The sequence below is a fragment of the Pleurodeles waltl genome, chromosome 8 (assembly GCF_031143425.1).
Source record: "Pleurodeles waltl isolate 20211129_DDA chromosome 8, aPleWal1.hap1.20221129, whole genome shotgun sequence".
Classification (NCBI taxonomy): domain Eukaryota; kingdom Metazoa; phylum Chordata; class Amphibia; order Caudata; family Salamandridae; genus Pleurodeles; species Pleurodeles waltl.
The window spans coordinates 1096003675-1096022731 of NC_090447.1; the positions used below are offsets into that span (position 1 = coordinate 1096003675).

A 19057-nucleotide genomic window follows, 5' to 3' on the forward strand; every position below is an offset into this window, starting at 1 on the left:
CTTTGTAATTCTTTATGTGCCAAGGAAGCTGTGAATTTTATCCATAATTAAAAACAAAATGAAACTTACATGCGTGCACGGAAGCAGCATTCCGGCAAATGCAGATTTCAGCATGCATAAACAGCTTTAGTAATTCACCCATATATGGTAGATGTTCATGTGAAAGACAAATAAATGTGCTGTTGCACTTATCTGACAGTGTTAACAATATTCTTCAGAAGGAAAGATTTAACTTTATAGTGGACCTCATAACCAGTGTGGACTTTACCAATGAGTTATTCAGATTATAATTGGATGACTGTCAACTTGCTTGGTTAAAACTTTACTGCCTAGGAAGAAGGAAAAGCTAAGCAAAAGGTGCTAGCTTTTTAACTTGATACTGTTTGCCTCAATTAAATTATAATTTGAGTAAGAAAATGTGGAACCATCTGTGTTGGTGCTAATACTCTGTATTAGTGTTAACATTGTTAGTCGCATCAAAAAACGTGAAACTGGAGCATCTGTGACCTAACATTGCTCACTAAGTCTGAATTTCATGAGACACAGGGGGTTATTCCAACTTTGGAGGAAGTGGTAATCCGTCCCAAAACTGACGGTAAAGTGACGGATATACCACCAGCCGTATTACAAGTCCATTATATCCTATGGAACTCGTAATACGGCTGGTGGTAAATCCGTCACATTTGGGACGGATTACCACCTCCTCCAAAGTTGGAATAACCCCCATAATCATCTAACAACCCATACACTGAAATGAGGGTAACTCCCACTCTATATCATGTGCTATAAACAAGTCAGTGATGAATCTAATAAAGTTTATACCACTCATTTATAATTAGAGTTGTGTTCAGTGTAATCCGAAATTGAGAGGCACATTTTTCAGTGAAGATGCTGCTAGGTGCCAAAGTAAATTTTGTAACCTAATAAAGCTTAGGTTTCTGCAGGATTCTTCACAAGAATCTAAGCCATACATTGTGGATGGCCCCAAAAGTCATCGGGTGGGTGCTTGAGTCTGTCAAAGTGAGAATTAGTCAACAAAGGCTAGGGAACCAATTGAGAGGGTTGCTAGTGTGGAAGATAATAGGAACAACAACAAAAACTGTAGCTTACTGGAAGCCCAGAGTAACCTCTCTACTACTAGGAATTAAGGAGACAAAAGCAGTGTGGAGCTCTGTTGTAATTATTCCATGGCCTACTGGAACCTGCATGAGACACAGAATGCCAATTGAGTTAAACTGTCTGTTAAGCAACTTCTGTGCATGTCCGTTCTCAACTTCACCATCAACATCGATTGGGGGTTTGGTGAAGGCCTCCTACTAAGTGTAGAGAATTGCAGAATTTAAATGTCTAGGAAGAACTTCTTGTGCTTTTAACATTAGTAACATTAGTAATAGATACAAAAGCTATCCAAAGGCAACTTTATGGTCTGACAATGTTGAAATCATGGAAGCAATGTTGACTTTTAACAGGATTTCAAAGAGTAGTGGCACATCTATACAGAACAAAGAGGGTTATCTAGAAAAATGTGAAAGGAGTCACGATTTAGGTATCTGCTTGACAACTATGTTTAAACCAATTATACCCATCAAACATGGAACAGGATTAATGATGAGAACTTTTATGAAAAAAGTATGAGTATGAGTTCCCACTGTTTCTGGGTGGAATTATCATTGGGTTTCTTCCGTTTATGTGTGTTTCCACCTCTTAGTAAGTTGGGAGGTTTCACAAAACAGCACTGCTGCATTGCCACAGAGTAACATCTGTGCAATCTGGAGCAGTGGAAGGCATGAAAGGAAGATCTCCTCTACAGTGCATCTAGCATCTGAATGCAGGTGATAGAATGCAACTTTTTATTTCGTTTGGAAAAATACTTTCTGGGCTTATTAAATATCCTCTTGATGCCCTGTGTGCATACATATTCTAATCCCTCTGACAGGGTTGCCCACCCAATTGATATGTGCAAGCTAAAACTTTAAGAGCATATATATCAAGAAAAAGCTTTGCTTGACCAGTTTCCTGTGTGGGATCATGGAAACTTCATAGCCTTAACAAAAGCCCCAAGAACATACTGGATAAAGGACAAGCCTTCAAGCAATCATGTTCCTAGCTACTTGTTGACAGCTGCTGATCTACTACATTATCCCAAGATTTTGTGGCCCACACTTTATACTACTAGTGGTGCAGTAAGGCAGACTCAAGAAAGAGTGCACAGTCGCATTGTTAGAGTAATGGGTACAACAAGACTTTAAAGATATTTAAAGCTCTGCTTTTGTTGAAGAATGCACTCACCTACATATGCTAGGGCTAATTGTCACTCATCAAATTATTTGTTTCATCAAGTATATAAAGTTGTTTTCGGTGCCACCTATACCCTATGACTGCCCTATGAATGTAAAAAATGCAGCACCTAGAAGAAGCAAAGCATACATGTAAAGCACTAACTGTGAAAAATGCCATCTGGCAAGTTGGATACATTTGTTTTTACTGGATAACTGGATAACTACTGCAGAATTTGGTCAGGCTGGAATATGTATTTAGAATGTGGATATTAAGAACATCAAAAGGTGTTAATTTCTCTAAGAGTAATAAGCCAGATTTTCTAACAAACTAGGTGCCTGATTACAACTTTGGAGGAGGGGTTAATCCGTCCCAAATGTGACGGATATACCACCAGCCGTATTACGAGTTCCGTAGCATATAATGGACTCGTAATACGGCTGGTGGTATATCCGTCACTTTACCGTCACTTTTGGGACAGATTAACACCTCCTCCAAAGTTGTTATCAGGCCCTAGATGTCTTATGAGTAGTTTCAATTTACCCTTCTCATTCTTTAAAGTTCCTTATAATTTAATCTTTTTTATTAACTCAGTTGAATATTTAGCTGCATTCTGCTTGAATGGAAACAATAAAATGCAATCCAGTAAGCAATTCACTGCAATGTCATTGCAAATGTTAAAATGGGAATGTGGTTTAAAAGTATTTAGTTATTTGAGGCTGCACTATTTTTCTACAGGGAAGGTAAAAATGCTAAAAGATGCGGACATTATTTTATTATTTGCATGCTACAATGCTCCACTTACATTCTATTTCTTGTTTGGCCTCTATGTGTTGGATTCCCAGCTGGAAGGCAAACACCGCAGTTCAATTTGTACCTTTGTAACAACTCCACCAAATTAACTACTGACACACAATCTAGAGTCCCCATTTGTTCACATTTATTTTAACTTTGACTCCTGTTGCAATGCTAAATAATGTTCTTGAAATCCATAGAAATAGGGAAGATTGGCCTAAATCAGCAAAGAGATTTTTTTAAAGAGTGAACTAGCAAACGACAAGAAAGGATATGCAACAATGATAACTTACCATTGATTCAAATGAGGTTGCCATGACTGCCATTTGCTTTTGTTCATTTAGCCAATTACTATTTTACAGAATGGGAAAGTCTTATTAATGCACTAATGCTGTGAATATTACAAAATGTTCTGGTGTGATTTTAATAGAGTAACAAAATAAAGAGAAACCTACTTAGCTCAAAATAGAATGATTAGTCACATTAAATGTGGAGTAAACATCCCTTTCATATATGAATATTCATGAAGTAAACATGGAAATATGCAAATTTAGCTGACTCATGCCTAAACTAAACTGAAGTATATAATCACCAAGCATAACTTCACAGAAGTCACTTGTTGATCCCTAAGAAAGGTACTATATGTCACATATAAACAAATGACAGGAGAACCACATTTAAGCCACTAATGATTGTTAATAAGTTTGTTCTTGCTTGAAAATAACATAATGACGGTGGCTCATATATTTTTAATTTACAGAGCCCCCAATTCAGAGTAAACATCTGATTATCAACATGCTAGAAACAACATCTCCTTTGAGAGACTAAGTTTAAAAATAATGCACCATTCCTTAGAAAGGCAAGAACTGAAAAACGACCAATGGACAATGCAAATAACTGAAAATGTAAAAAGTCTTTGAATTAATGACTTTGTATTGTTTCTTCTTATATCTCTATTTCTATTGTATTCCCTTTTTACTTCTCTCTTTCACTCTGGAGTAGTGTCATATAAGCAAACCACATTCTCTTTTGGAAGCCTGTGTGCTTCAGGATGTGTTGCTACCCTACATAGAATAGGTATTGAAGCTTAATCAGTATATGTTGGACTTGGCCCTTTCTGCAGGGTCATCCTAAACTTCTTTCCTTCACCATCCTGTTTTCTGAACCTGTCTTGTTTGACCTATAGGATGATTCTGCACACTTTACCAGTGCTAACCAGTGCTAAAGTGCTTGTCCTCTCTCATTTAAACGTGATAAAATTGGCTTACACCCAAATACCATATTTAATTTATGTATAGGTCACTAGTAAAGTGGTACTAAATGTAAACAGGGTCTGTAAATTAAATTCTACTATTGGGTCTGCAACACTTATTGTGCCATCCAGTTAAGCAGCTCTTTAAACATTTCTCAGTCCTGCCATTGCAGCTTGTGTGCATACTACATATGCCACTCATAAGGTAGGCCCTACACAGCCCAGAGGGCAGGGTGCATGGTATTTAAGAAATTGGACATGGACCTTTATGTTTTACATGTCCTGGGAGTGAAAAACTCCCAAAATTGTTTTTCACTACTATAAGGCCCACCTCTCCTATAGGATAACATCGGAGCTACCTTATTACATTTAATACATTGTACCTTCTAATTGGAGGCAAGTAGACAGGCTGAATTTGGTATCTGCCAGTATTGGCAAGATGCGCCACTCTGAGCTAACATGGGGGTGGAACAGTCCCCCACCACCCTTGCATATCACAATGGCCCTGCCTGGGCACTCTCACAAAGGTTTGGCACTAGTTCATTGTGACCCTAGACAATCTGGGTCCAGGGAAGAGAGGCAGGAAATTTCAAGCATGTCTGGGTGTGAAATAAACTCCAGAAATGAATCCTACTTCAAAGTGGGCACTAGATATAAGTATTGGATCCTTAGATCCAACTCTTTGGTGCACATTTGAACATGTGGAAGACTCAAAAGGACTGCTGAGCTGCTCTGCAAGAAGGACTGCTACTCTGTTGCTTTGCTGCTCTGCTGCCCTCTGTCTTGCTATCTGAGAGAAGTACTAGAACTGAATATTGAACCCAGGACCACAGAAGTGACTCCAAGGGCCACTTGGCTGGTCTCCTGATCAGGGCCTCAGGGACGGAACAGGCTCCAACAGTCTGGAATGGCCATCTGTGAGCCCTACATTGCCAAGTGGTCCCAACCCTGTCCTTGACCCTTGGAAGTGGGCCTAAAGGTGCTCTGCCAGCCAACCTGTGGTCCTAGCAGAATGACACAGGACTTCGAGCCACAGCTCGTAGCCCCTTGGAACTGCTACTGTATGAGACATCTCCACACAGGGAATCACACCTGTAACCCAGCTCCCTGGAACTGCTGTTGCACAAAGCATCTCCATGCAGGACATCGCATCACCACCACAGGCCCTCGAACTGCCATTGAGTGATGCATCTCCACACACAGACCTTACATCACCACCACAGCTCCATCGGAACCACTGCTACACAATGTATCTCCACACAAGGACCTTGCATTACCTCTGCTGCACAATGCATTCTCAACATGGGACTTTGTTTTGCTCTACAACCAGGATTTAAGGTAAATTTGTTCAGCAGGCCAAATTTGGTACCTGTAGCCTGATCATGCTCCATCATGGTCAGCCTGAACTTGTGACTTTGTCCCGGTCTGGCACAACAAGATAACCACAGTTGCCATTTGTGCTTTTTTGTGCTGTTTTTATTTAAAACTATGAAATTACATGTCTCCAATTCTACTTATTGGATTTTTGTTGTTTTGGTCTCAAATATTTTAATCTTTGTTTAGGGTTGAGTGCAAAGCGCTCCGTCCCTGGTGTGATCTCTCTATGGGCTTTTAACCACACCCATGAGTTTGGTTGGTTTGTGGGCTTGCCTTTCATAATTCGCTCCATTTCATTATTGGAAGGCATGAATAGATCATACCTTTTCCTTTGTTTAGCCCTCCTAGAGTGCACCAGCCAACCACTGAAAACATTTGAGGCTCCATGTTTTCGTTATGGTTTCTGGACTACTTTTTCTCTTTATTTTGCAGGCAGCGCTATCTCGCTGGGCAGTAGTCGAGTGCTTTGCATGACATCGACCGTTACATGGCTAATTGCACTTTTGCCGGTTACATGGCTAATTGCACTTTTGCCGGTTACATGGAAAATTTAATTTTTGCACAGGTTAAATTGAGGTTTGCTTGTAACTTCACCTTGACAAGGTTTCTGTTGCTGCTTGAGTATGGTTTCACCCCCTCCCCAACTAGTAACCGAATTTCTTACACGCACATTATAATTTGAACAGCAATGTTGCTGAAACATATATTATTTAAATCTTTTTTGCCATGTTTTATGGGACAAACTACCTACACCAGTTGATTAGTAACTACCTGTGTGGGTATTTTCTGCAAAGTACCCTCTGTAACCTATGTTTCCCCACAAATGTGTGCTGTCCTCAATGCTTTTGCATGATCTTAGAACCCCCAACCTCATCCATTGGCTCCTTTAAACTGCTACAAAGTAATCTTCATCTCCTAGTATCTCTGCAGTGTGACTTTTAAATAAAAGTTTACTTTTTTAAGATTTCCTACTCATTTCCACACGTCCTAATCCAACTTTTAAAGAACAGAACAACATCTGAGAAAGCTGCTACAAATGACTAGCATGAGAATCGTGTTTGTTCAGATTACTGTATGTAATTCTAACTTTGAATTATTGAAAAGGTTGGTGATCCTACTAACTTTGCATTTGCTTTATTTTGCTTCATTTAATTTAAAAAAAGCAAGACAAGAGGCTAGGATAATTGTTCAGTTTAGTATACAAGGCAGATGTGCTTGGCTGTGCAGAAGTAAATAACTCCTGTCAAGCAACAATTCGTGTTTAACTAAAAAAGAACTCTCGCTGGAATCAAAATGGCATATAGCAATACACACTGGCATAAGAAAAGTACAAACTACAGGGCTGTGATTGCTTCTGAACTGTGCCTTAGACATTTTCTTAAAATGTATTTCCACCATCTCTCCTTAATTCGATGCACAATCTTCTTTGCGGGACACGGTGCTTTAAAAAAAATTCAACACTGTCCCAAAGGATATATCCCCCTTTCAACTCATCGACCCCACTACACACATTCTACCGTTAATCTGTAAATACTATCTTTCCTTCTAAAACATTATATCCAAACACCCCAGTATAAGTGTCAAGTAACAAAATGTACTTGAAATTAAGACCGATCATGCAAAAAATAGGAGTTGCATTTAATTAACACCATAATACATCTGCTTCAATAGCATCGAATGTCATGACTTGAACCTGTGGAATCTGAACATGCCAATCCAAGCACCATGATACGTATCCCTGCATTTCACTTCTGAGCTCCTCAAAGTCATGGCTTTAGGTGCCTTGTGAAGTATGTGCAGCACACATATTTCATTTATATATAATTATTCTACTGGTGTAGAGGCACAGCGGCCAAAGGCAAATTGAGCCAGGGGCGTGGCTGGAACTCATCTGTGCACATAGTCCTGCTTCATATTTCAGGAGAACTAGCCAGGAAGAACCCCTGATGCCAGCGTGGCAGGCAGCTTAATCCACACTGAGGCACTATATGATGCAAAGAATGTTTTTATAATTTTAAAATGCTCATTACAATTATGTACCTGCATTTCTTTGTTAAGAATCTTTTTCAAGAGAAAAACGATGACTTTCTTCAAACTAACAATTCAACTAACTACAAGCACATGATTGTATCATGCTATTTTTCGGAAAATGTCTCAGGAAAGACATACAACATAATGGGGGATAATTACACATCGAATATATAATTAAATATGTGGCCTAGAAGCATAAAAAGACACACTCACATGAACAGAAACACAAACACACACACACACACATAAACAAACGGACAGACATGCTTTTGTACTGAAAATATGCACCCTTACACAGACACAAATAAAATGACAGACTTACTGCTAGACATGCAAAAGCACACACAGAGTCACATTCAGAGTCAAAGTCACATTCAAACACACACAAGCACACACACACAGAATAACCGTTAAGGAAGCTTCCTTCTGCCTGGAGTGTATTCCATGGTTCTATAAATTATAATATTTGCATCAGTAGCACTGACGGCGACAATAACAAGTTCAAATTGCCTTTTTACTTGATCTTCCTTCGTTTTCCATAAAAAAAGTGCCCAAAATGTGTTTGCCAAACAGTTTTCAGTCATACAGTACATGAACCTACTTAGGTAAAGGTTGGGTCATTTTAACACCTAATTCTCCAGTACTGTTTATGACAACAGGGGGACCAAATAGTATAGCTTGTGCACCTAATCAAACTTAGTTGTAAAAAAACACAAAAGCGTTTGCAGGGACAAACTGATATTCCACATTCACAGGCAAAGGAATGGTGAGATTCTGCTTTTGCATATGGGGGTCTTTGCAAGTGGAAACTCGGCAGGTATGGTGGCTTTTCTGTGTAGGTAAATATACTTTTATTGATAGTATTTTAGGTGTTCTAGGATGATCAAACTGTAGAAGATGGAAAACACCAATTTGTTACTTTTATGGTACCAACTTTTAGTGTCCCACCACAATTTACTTTGTATTTTTAGTCCTGTCAAGGGCCTGAATAAATGTGTATTTGTAGACGGAATTAAATCTGAACAGTCCAATATTTGTGTGGCGTAGGGAAATAGCGTTCATAAGGGGAAAACGAACCACTCCTTCCCCATAGACATTGAAAAGAGGCTTGAATTACTTAACTCTTATGACTTTCATTATCAAGTGTGAAAATATACACTTGTTTCAATTCCACATACGGAAATGTTACCATATGTGAGTACTCCTGGAATTATATGACTGTCACAGATTTCCCAGAGTATTTGTGAAAATATTTTGGAATGCCATAAAAATAATACATTTGATTCATACATATGCTTAATCATATGGGAGTAAGTTTACAATTTATGAGTATTGGTTTCATGCCTTAGTCCTGGTGGAGTATAGATTTCGGCTGAGGCAAATTTTCAAGGGGGAATCAATTATATTCACCAGTTTATTGCAGGTAAAATCTGCTCAATTTGTAAGTAAATTGTAGAAAATAATAGTGTCTAATTTCATTAAGGTGCTGGTCACCCAACTAAATCGCAAATTATAAATTATATGCCTATTCCCAGGAGTTGTTTATGTTTTGAGATTAGTTCTGATATTTCTACTGTATTGAAGCACCCACAATGTTAACATCAAAAGTATGTGATGTAATTTACCTTAAGCTCAAAATGGTAGAACAGAGTTAGCTGAAATAGTGAATGTTGATAATAGAAAGCAAAAAAAGACATGTAGCATTGCAAAGCATGCCGGCTAGTAAGTGCCCTAATGTTTTGATACATCCTGAAAGAATATGGTTGTAGAAAGATTAAAGTATCAAAGTATTAGCTGAAGCCAGGATTTGTAGACTTTGCAATGGAAGCAGAGAAAAACATGAGATATGATTTATACTTTGCATTCCGACGTATTCATCTGGCTTTTGCCAACATATTTCAAATACCTAATAGGCATTTCCCAAGATATATTTCTGCTTATGTACAATACTTCTACAGATACAAATTATGAAGAAGTGAAGGGAAATAGTAAAGATGATTGTCAGGTGAGCCATAAAGTAGAGATGAGATGATAATTATTATTCTGATATAATGAAAAACAGTTGAAACTCTTTCAGGCTATACAAATCCTTCAGTATGTTCGAAACATAAAAGATGTTTCCTCTGTATCACATGCCCATATGAGATGCCTAGACAAAAATCCTCACTCGCCTAAACTCCCCCTACTGGTATGTATCTGAGGACCTCATTTAATATCCACTGACCAACTTGTGTATAAAAAACTAAACTGAAAAAACAATGTAACCTTGAGTACATGGCTTGCTTATTCCCCTGGCCAAACACAATGATAATGCAAATTGATGACTTTCCTTTAAGGTTTAAGAAGGATTGCACATCCATTTCTCAGTGACTGTGCAAATGTGACTGTAATTAGTCCAATTCAATGAGATATGCTAGGGGCTGATGAGAGATCTTCTTGCAGGACCCGGGTTAGGGAAGTGCAACTGGTGCAGCTGCACTTGGTGCTGGACTTGGTGGGAGACGCTGTTAAAAATAACTTATGGGTTTAAAAAGTGAACTTCCTTATGCATCCAGCGGTTTCAGGCAACAAGAAAAATGTTCAGATACCTCTGGTGATTAATGTTACTGCTGCTGAGAGATCTGAATTGTGTCTAGTTGACGTTTTGATTCATTATACAGTAGCCGATAGGGATAATGTGCCTGCTGCAAAGAACGTGTACCATGCACATCACAAAAATGAGTGTGCTTTAAAAAAATGAAATGGAAGTCAAATTCGAACTATGGAGATGGTGGGCTCTGTTGGAGAGTGGTTGTGAAGGAATCCGTAGAGAATGGGATCTTTAGGGGGTAACTAAAAAAGACCGTCACACTGAGAACCACCAACGCTAAAGCCAGCCCTGTTCCCATGCTTGTTTATAAAATGGTAAACGGAAGTGATATGAGTTTTATACTTATATCTAAAGGTTCTTATGATATACAGAAGCAATATCAATCATCTTGCTCAAAGTTCACATGCTCTATTAGATACGTTTGTATGATTATAGGCCTGTGTTTTTTATTGGTGTGAAAAAATGTTTTCTACTTACTGGTAGATGAGAAGCTTAATTTTTTCAATTGTATATAGGTGTACCACTATTTCTGTCATAAAACTTTACATATGTATGCACATATGTGCAGATATTGATGATGCAACCTATGTTTTATTGTCTTACTTTAGTAATAGGATGGGCAGGATATTTCCTAATAGCAAGAACTTGAATTGGTTGTATGTCATCCATTCCATTGTGCACCTTACACTATTCTCATATATAATTAATAGTACATTTCACGGGAAATCACACCAATGAGAAGCATACTTTTTATTAGTTTCAACTTTATCTTGTTTGTGCTACCAGACAATATTGAAGATTTTTCCATTAGATTGAAAACACGAACAATAAGCAAAAATTTGATTTAATAGAATTTATATTTTTTACAATTTGTGGCTGCTTCACATTTCAGTAGTAGATATGCTACATTGACATGATTTATGTGTGCATCTAATAGTATACATTCCTTACTTGTGCAATGTTTACCCACCCAGACTTTGTCACACATGCTTTTGTGATGTAGTTAAGTACTACGCAGACAATTATTGATATACTTTAATGTGTTGTGCTTTACTACACTGGTATATTGGTATGTCACTTAAAAAGGAGGGATTTAAGGGTTAAAGGGGGGGTAAGAATTCAAGGTACTAAGGGATTTAAAGGGGTTTTAGGGTTCAAGGGTGGGTAAGGATACAGGTTAGTAAGTTTTAAGGGGGGTTTAGGATCCAGGGGTAAAAGCATGGGGTATTAAGGGCTTGAAAGGGATTTTGTGGTTTATAAATAGGTAAGGGTATGGGAAAGTAGTGGATTTATGGGCTTTGTAGGATTCAGAAATGGCTAAGGGTACGGGGTACTAAGGATTTTAAGTGTTTTTAAGGGATGGGTAAGCATAAGCATTAGCATGAGGTAAATTTAAAATGGGGAGTTTGGGGGTTGTCCAAAATAAAAAAAGTTATATTTCTGAGTGAGGTGCCATTTCACATGTCAGTATATATTAGATGCTGGTTAAGGTAGTTCCCTTCTAAGATAATCAGAGTATGAGCAATGGCAGTGTTTATCTTTTTTTAATATTTACTGTTTTACGATTTTCTTCCATACATTTGTAATTATAGATTTGACCATGACATATTAACTCACTCTTTCATTTTTTCCCAGTAATTTCTTGTTAGCATGTAAAGTTATCTAGTCAGGATTAGATGTAAGGCTGAGATGTGCAGAAATGGGTAAATCAAATAGGTCTTGTTCCATAGAGTGCTCTGCATGAGGTAATTTATGGAGATGTGTTGTCCTGGAAGTGGGGTGTGTAGATATAGGAAGAAGAAAGAAGTCCAACCGTTTAGAAGATCCATCTTCTATGTTATAGTTACACCAGCTAAGCAATAGGAAATTAGGAGGTAAACAGAATTGTCTTGGCAAATTATAATCTCTGTTTTGGGCATTTGCTGTTAAATGTGCTCACCCTGAAAAGGTGGATGGGGCATATTCCACCCAGGAATGCTCTGCTTAATGTGTGTTGATGCTGCCCTGGGGATTGATTCATCAGGAACGTGTAAAGGAAAGGTATCCCTCTTAAAAGGTAGAACCTGTTGAGTTAGTGGGACAGATGAATTAGCAGTAAATCAAACAAACAGAACTGGATGGCAGCTATTGATAAGAGCCAGAATGAGAAAATGGCAGTTGTCAATAACTGAGCAAGATTTAGTTTGCAGAGTAGTAATATTGTTGGATTTGACGCTTTCACAGTAGCAATATCCCTAGTTAGTGTAATAACATTTTTAAAGACACTTATATTACTATTCAGTTTCAGGCATGTGTGCTAGCAAATACCTACATCCTATTTGCAGTCTAGTCAGCATTAATATACCCATATATTTTAACACACCTCACTAAGTAGAATTATAGTATCAAGAATCTAACATTTATAAAGCTGCAATATGAACCTAAAAATCCTCTATAACACTGTAAAGTACTATTTTCCTACTTTCAAAAAGAAGAGTGTTTGGAGCAGTAATGCTGTATTTAGCACCACTCCATGTGGGACAGTGGGATATAAATGTCATTTTCGAAGATTATAATCTTTATCCTCAAATAACATTGCATTTTAAAATTCCCAGTCCTAGCAGACTATTCCTTCTTTTTTAATAGTGATGCCACAAACCTTTTACCTCATGTTCACCACACCATCGCGCACAACATAATTGTAAGGTGTACACCATTGATATGCTGACCAAATCACACAAAAAAGGAACTATTCCGTAAGGAACATTTCTTATAATTTTGTGCCAAGAGGTATCTTTATTACTGATGAATCTCAAATGAGGGACAGAGAGAAAGAAGAAAGTTATTTGTGCATTAGGTTAGCCCCAGACAATTAGGCATCATATTTATAAACCAACTAATTGAGGTAGTTCCCAGAACTTGGAAATCTGGATGGCCCTGTTCTTTATGTTGAGAAAAAAATGACCATGAGCCCTCATTCACACAAGGCGACATGCATCATCATAGTAATGCTCCTTACTTTCGATGAAAGCTCAAGATGGTTCTCAATCTTGCTCTTTGCTTTCCTGCCTAGATGACATGTTCTAAGTGTGGTATCATCATCTGAATACAGATTGGGAGGGTCATAAGTAGCAAAATTCTCTAGGTGAGGCTGCATAAATGTTTTAATAATGCCCCCAATGTTATTACATCAAGACGGGAAAGGGGTGTTACGATTCTATCATGGTAGTCAACATGTTTCTGCCTATGATTTTGCCTACACTTTCATTAGGACTATTGTCTGCTGAGAGCTCTGTAACCTGAATAATTCCTTGGGTGGTAAACACACACCTTGCGTTATCTTCTATAGTGATACATTATGGAGTTAGTCCTGTCTGAAGCTAGTAGCAGTATTCAAATGATGGAAGGGCAAGAGTATAGCCAAAAATATACAATTCTGACTGTTCTAGTGCGTAAACCTGAAGCCCAAAGCCATTTAATTGGATGCCACTCTTAGAACAGCTTATCTACGCAGGGAAACAAAGAACCAGAATAAGGCCCATCTTGACTTGTGTTCAAGTTGAGGCGCAACCATATGATGAAGCATATTATGTCACCCGCATGATTGAGGGTTCACATCCCTTTTCTGTGCTCCATAAAAAGAGCCACAAGAACAACCATGTTTACAAACTTTTGGACCTATCCCAATTAATCAACCTCACCATTTGCAATATGTTGTGTATGTTTATTTACAGTTGTGGCTTCTTCGTTTATTGAGATTGGTCAGTCAAGGACTCTCTAAAGAGAGACAAGAGAAAGGTTTTCAGTGTCATGTACACGTGTGGACACATTTATGCCATATTGGTGAGTACACAAGCACTTAGAATGATCTATAGCATTGAAACGCACTGATCTTTTTAAATCTATGTAATCACTATTTTTAAAGAATTCGGAAAAGGTAGTAGTACACAAAATAGGCTGGGGTAAAAAAAAATGCAATATCACACTAATACGCACACACATGAGGGAGTATAAAGACCCTTAGCTAACTGTTTCCTGTTTCCTGCATGAGTCTCTTCTCGTGCTTTGCACTCTGCGTTCATATTAGAATGTCTTTATTTATATATATGCTATTTGTGCTTTACTAAGACCAAGTTCTGCGACGGAAAACCGATCAATGTCTAAATATAAACAAAAAGCCGCTGTGATGAAAGGTTAAGGAAAACAATCTTTATGGCATTTATAACTTTGTAAACGAGGTCCTGTATGGAGTCAACACTCAAATAAGTGTGCAATAAATTCAAGAGCAATAGAGCTGGAACGCGTTCTTCTATGTCGCTGCCATCTCCATAGATTATATTTTTCTGAGCCGTTTTTCATAGTCCATAGAATGCTGGGGGCGGATTGTTATCGATACATTAAATTAATTAGCAATTGGTGCAGATATTAGTGTTTGGCAAAGTGTTCTTATTAACTTTTTCAAGAAATGAACTCCCTGAGAAGGTTGTCTACGTATACGATTAGAAAACCCTTTCCAAAGCTGTCTTCTTGCGAGAAATCAGAAGCCAAACGGAAATGAAGATATAAAGGGTTTTATTCTGAATGCCTGTGAGCAGCGCTCTGCATATCCACACAATGCCGCTCAGTTCGGTTGCATCAGCACTGTTGGAAAACGTCTACTTTTATTTGCTGTGAAGGACATAATAATTAGCCCAAACAAAACTGCCTTCAACGAATGAATTGGACACAGATTTTGAGAAAACAATCTGAGAAAATAAACATATTTAGCTGAGCCTCTGCATACAGAGTGCTCCCACTGTAGCAGTATAACGTGAATTTTATCGGCACCACAGTCACTTTATCTGGGATTCTTTCTTCAGGGTGTAAATGAAACAATTATCCTCGTTATCTGATTGTGCTATTATATGACGCTTAACGTCTGGGTACTGCTATTAATGCAGCAGTTAGGATCACAAACAGAACAATGCAGCCTGGATAAGCGATGTCATCTGACGAAATGCTCCTTTTTTGATATTTTAGAAACACAGTTCTCTATTTTGCCAACCAAAAAAAAAATGAAAACAAATGCTAATTACTCCCATCACTGAGGACAAAGCCTGCATACCCGGGGGATACCGCAATGAACAAAAGAGTATAGTTCACCTTTCTAAAATGTTATATAAATGAGTTTCCACATCTTCCCTCCTGAACAGCAGTGAGCATGACTTGTATTGAGCTTAATTCCGTTCCTATCGACACCGTTAGCAGTGAACTTGGCAGCCGTGATAACTGGCATGGCGGCGCTGCTAGGCGTGTGGTGTCGGCCCAAGTGCCTGCTATCTGTGGGGACAACTGCAGCTCACTCACCTTGCTCCAGTGGTTGGCTTTTGGTTGCGGTTACTTTCATCTTGAGTGCCTCCCTAACTGACATGTCACAACAGGAGCCCTTGTTTGTGTCCTGGTCACTGTCCGCCTGATCACTGTCCCCATGCCCACTGTCCCTCAGACTTGCTCTCTCTGGGTCCTTGAATGTTGAGCTACTGAAATACACATCAAAAACAAGTAATAAACAAAACCGTCAGCACATGGCCTTCATTACGAAGAATACTTTCAGCAAAGCAATGCTGACAGATATGCAAATCAGGATGTGAAGGATGTTTTTTAATAGGCCTTACCTTTGAACAAACTGCTGCCTGCTGCCCATGTAATTGGGCTCTGCTGGGAAATTGTCTGTCTGAAAAAAAAGGAAAATACTTATTGTTGTACACTGGGCACATCTCAGGCACACACAGCAACACGCTGATTACCAAGGCAGTGCGTTTCCTTAATCATAACTACTCTGAGATTCAATTAAAGTGAAAAATGTCCACATTCGACTATATTCTCAGAACAGTTACAACATTTGGGTCTACAAATTACCTGTTGGACCAACAAAATAGAATTCTATAGTAAGCCGTCCCGTACTAAAACTTGATAAGAAACAGTTTTTAAACTTTTTCGTTAGTGAAATATAGAGGGGAAACCTTTGTATAATTGAAAGAGAAGAGGGACCTAATTGATGCACGTTTTAGAACGTCTACTGTTTAAAAAAACGCATTTTTTCATTAGTCCATCAACTGCTGGCATTCTTGTTTGTATGCGGCTTCAGGATAATTATGAGTAATGCACTATACTAATTGTACATTAAGAAAAATACGCATTTTATTCTCACAAGATCGTTGCTTTTGGATATCACGAGAACAAAAGGAAGCATTGAACATATGGCTGATTTCATTTTTATAATTAACAATATTAATATTAATTTCCTAGCAGTGTGGCTCCATGAAAACAAAGAATTAGTAGCAGTGGTAGCCAAGAAATGACACAAACAATCTGAGAAGCCATTTTCTTCCCAATGCAGCCCAATGTTGATTATCGCTTGAGTATTTTTAGTGCAGTGGGTTCACAATCTATAGTACCAACTGTAAATTGACACAGAATCCAAACAGAACTGGAGTTCTGCCAAAGGAGAACTGAGATACCTTTGTTTTGTAGGCCTTCAGAACAAAGAAAGGAGGACACAAAGAAAAGAAGATTAAATCTTTCATAATACGACCCATAACATTCGTACACAAAGCCTCTCTCTGCAGCTGACAGAAAGACAAAGGGTTCCTGTTCTGAGCAAAGCTTTATGAAATGCCAGTATTCACTGCAACAAGTAGGTACCTTTGAAAAGCATCCAACACATGAGAGCCAGGAACATAATAAACACGGAGACATAAAGGTGAAAGCTTACAGTAAACATGAACGCTGCACGTCTTTTTGATTTTTTTTTTTAAAGCGACTGATGCAAAAAATGAGCTATGACTTAATAATGTTATGTTTTTAGTTCCCATTGATATCCTTGGAAAATCAGCGCGTAGTAATGGCAGTGAGATAATGTATGTATATTCATTCATGCAAAACAATTTCTTGGTCCATGGAAGGCTTTGTCTCCATATAGCATGAAGTAAATGCCTTGGGAATGCTTGGAAACATCTTATATCAGATCCTCTCAGTCAACAATACTAACCTACACTGATAAAAACATGGACAGCTTGATTAGCTTCCATTGTTTCTCCCCATCTCAAAAGCCACAGTTAGACACCCACGTTGTGCCATTAGTTTCCATTCTTCCCAGTCTGCCTGCTAAAAATAAAAAATAAACTGTTTACTATGGCCCTTAACAAAAGGAATGACATGGAATAGACATTCAGTGACCAACAAATATGGGTTACGTCTAAAATGAAGTGAGGCAATTTCCATGTAATGTGGATTGCCATGTTTCTGCACCAATCAATGAGTGTCTGCTTAGAACAAAACGTTACTGCCAGACCCATCACCTTCCTTCTCTTGCGTGACCTGCTCATAATAAGCTAATCATTAAACCATCACTAGTGAAGGGATCCATTTAATTTATGGAGTGGACATATACAATAATGGGAATTCAAAAGACTCCATGTTAACATCACCATTTCCCATGTTATCACTGCAGAAAATATACAGTTTCTGACAGTATTTTAAACAAAGGTTGGTGGTGCAAATTATCAAGTTACCAAAGGGATGACTACTCCAACCAAAGTTGTATCATATACCTGTGTAACTTCTGGAGATACCAATGGCTTGGGGCCTTAAGAGATGGACCACCTAACACTGTACTCACACTAAGGAAATTGAATGTAAATAGAATAACCCACTACACAGTTAAGAATAGATCAGAATGGGTGCTTTCTAAAGAGCACTCAGTCAAAGGATGAAGTCCAGATTTGATGTACCAATTAAAGCCATCATCATTCTGTATAAAATATATATTTAGTAATTTAAAACAATGGAAAGATTAGATGGAAAGATATCAGGAAAGGTTCTTGTAATTTTCTCCTTTTCATTTCCAGATGTTGACTTCCAAACAGCCCATTTGGCACAGGACCCTATCAGCTTCTAGGCACATATGGAAGCATTTTGATTATTTGCTAGTTCAGTTTTGTAGAATTATATTTTAATAGGGTTTGATTTAGCTCCAATAAATTAAATATCACCTTGCTAAGGCAGCAACTAGGGATCAGTGGCAAAACGTCCCAGTTAAATATGTTTTACGTATTTTTATTCAGTTCTTGTACAATTCAGAAAAAATAGGGATATAAAAATACTAGTTACTTTGGGTGCTTAACCCATGGATTATCAATCTGTGAACTATGTGGAAAACCTTCCTACAGCAGATGGTTATTTGTCTTCATACTTGCTTTCTGTGTGTCGCTTGAAGACCAGATGTTGCTCTGAAAAGTCAGGGTCTCTCCTTGCTCACTTTATTGCTATGACAAGACTGGTAGATACAATTGTATTTACTCTGTGCTCTAGGTAACTGGATCTACAGAGCATTTCACAACCTTTAGTAGCAATACTGACAAGTATAACAAAGTGGTTAAGGGCAACTATTTGTCACTAATTCAGAACTTAATGTCAGGAATAACATTCAAACTATACTATTTTAGATCCCTCTATTCTAACTCCCTGCACGGCTTTTCATGGCCTTGTAAATATGGATCTCTTTTATGCATAATACTGTGTGAAGGGACATTCCATGGGTGTTGCTTGTCATATTCCCACACAACAGCCATGGAACTCAAAGGAATCTGATGCATTCCCAGGATTCCAAATCTGGTACTGCATCAGATTCCTACGCCACCTCAGGGGGGCATAAGAATGACGCTACAATGAAAAAATATCTTTATTTTTCCCTGTTTTTCCTCTTGTGATTGCTT

General features: G+C 38.1%; 1 protein-coding gene across 6 annotated transcripts in view; it reads right to left on the reverse strand.

Annotated features, from left to right (window-relative positions):
- PCDH17 (protocadherin 17) overlaps positions 1–19057 on the reverse strand; it is a 184093-nt gene that overhangs the window by 102013 nt on the left and 63023 nt on the right. For 4 of the 6 annotated variants that reach the window (XM_069205306.1, XM_069205308.1, XM_069205311.1 and 1 more), the window contains exons 2-3: positions 15956–16014; positions 15648–15820 (exon numbers count right to left, since the gene is read on the reverse strand). In XM_069205306.1, the coding sequence (XP_069061407.1) occupies positions 15648–15820; positions 15956–16014 (232 nt within the window). The remainder of the gene's footprint in view (positions 1–15647; positions 15821–15955; positions 16015–19057) is intronic. The other 2 variants (XM_069205307.1, XM_069205312.1) reach the window with 1 other exon arrangement.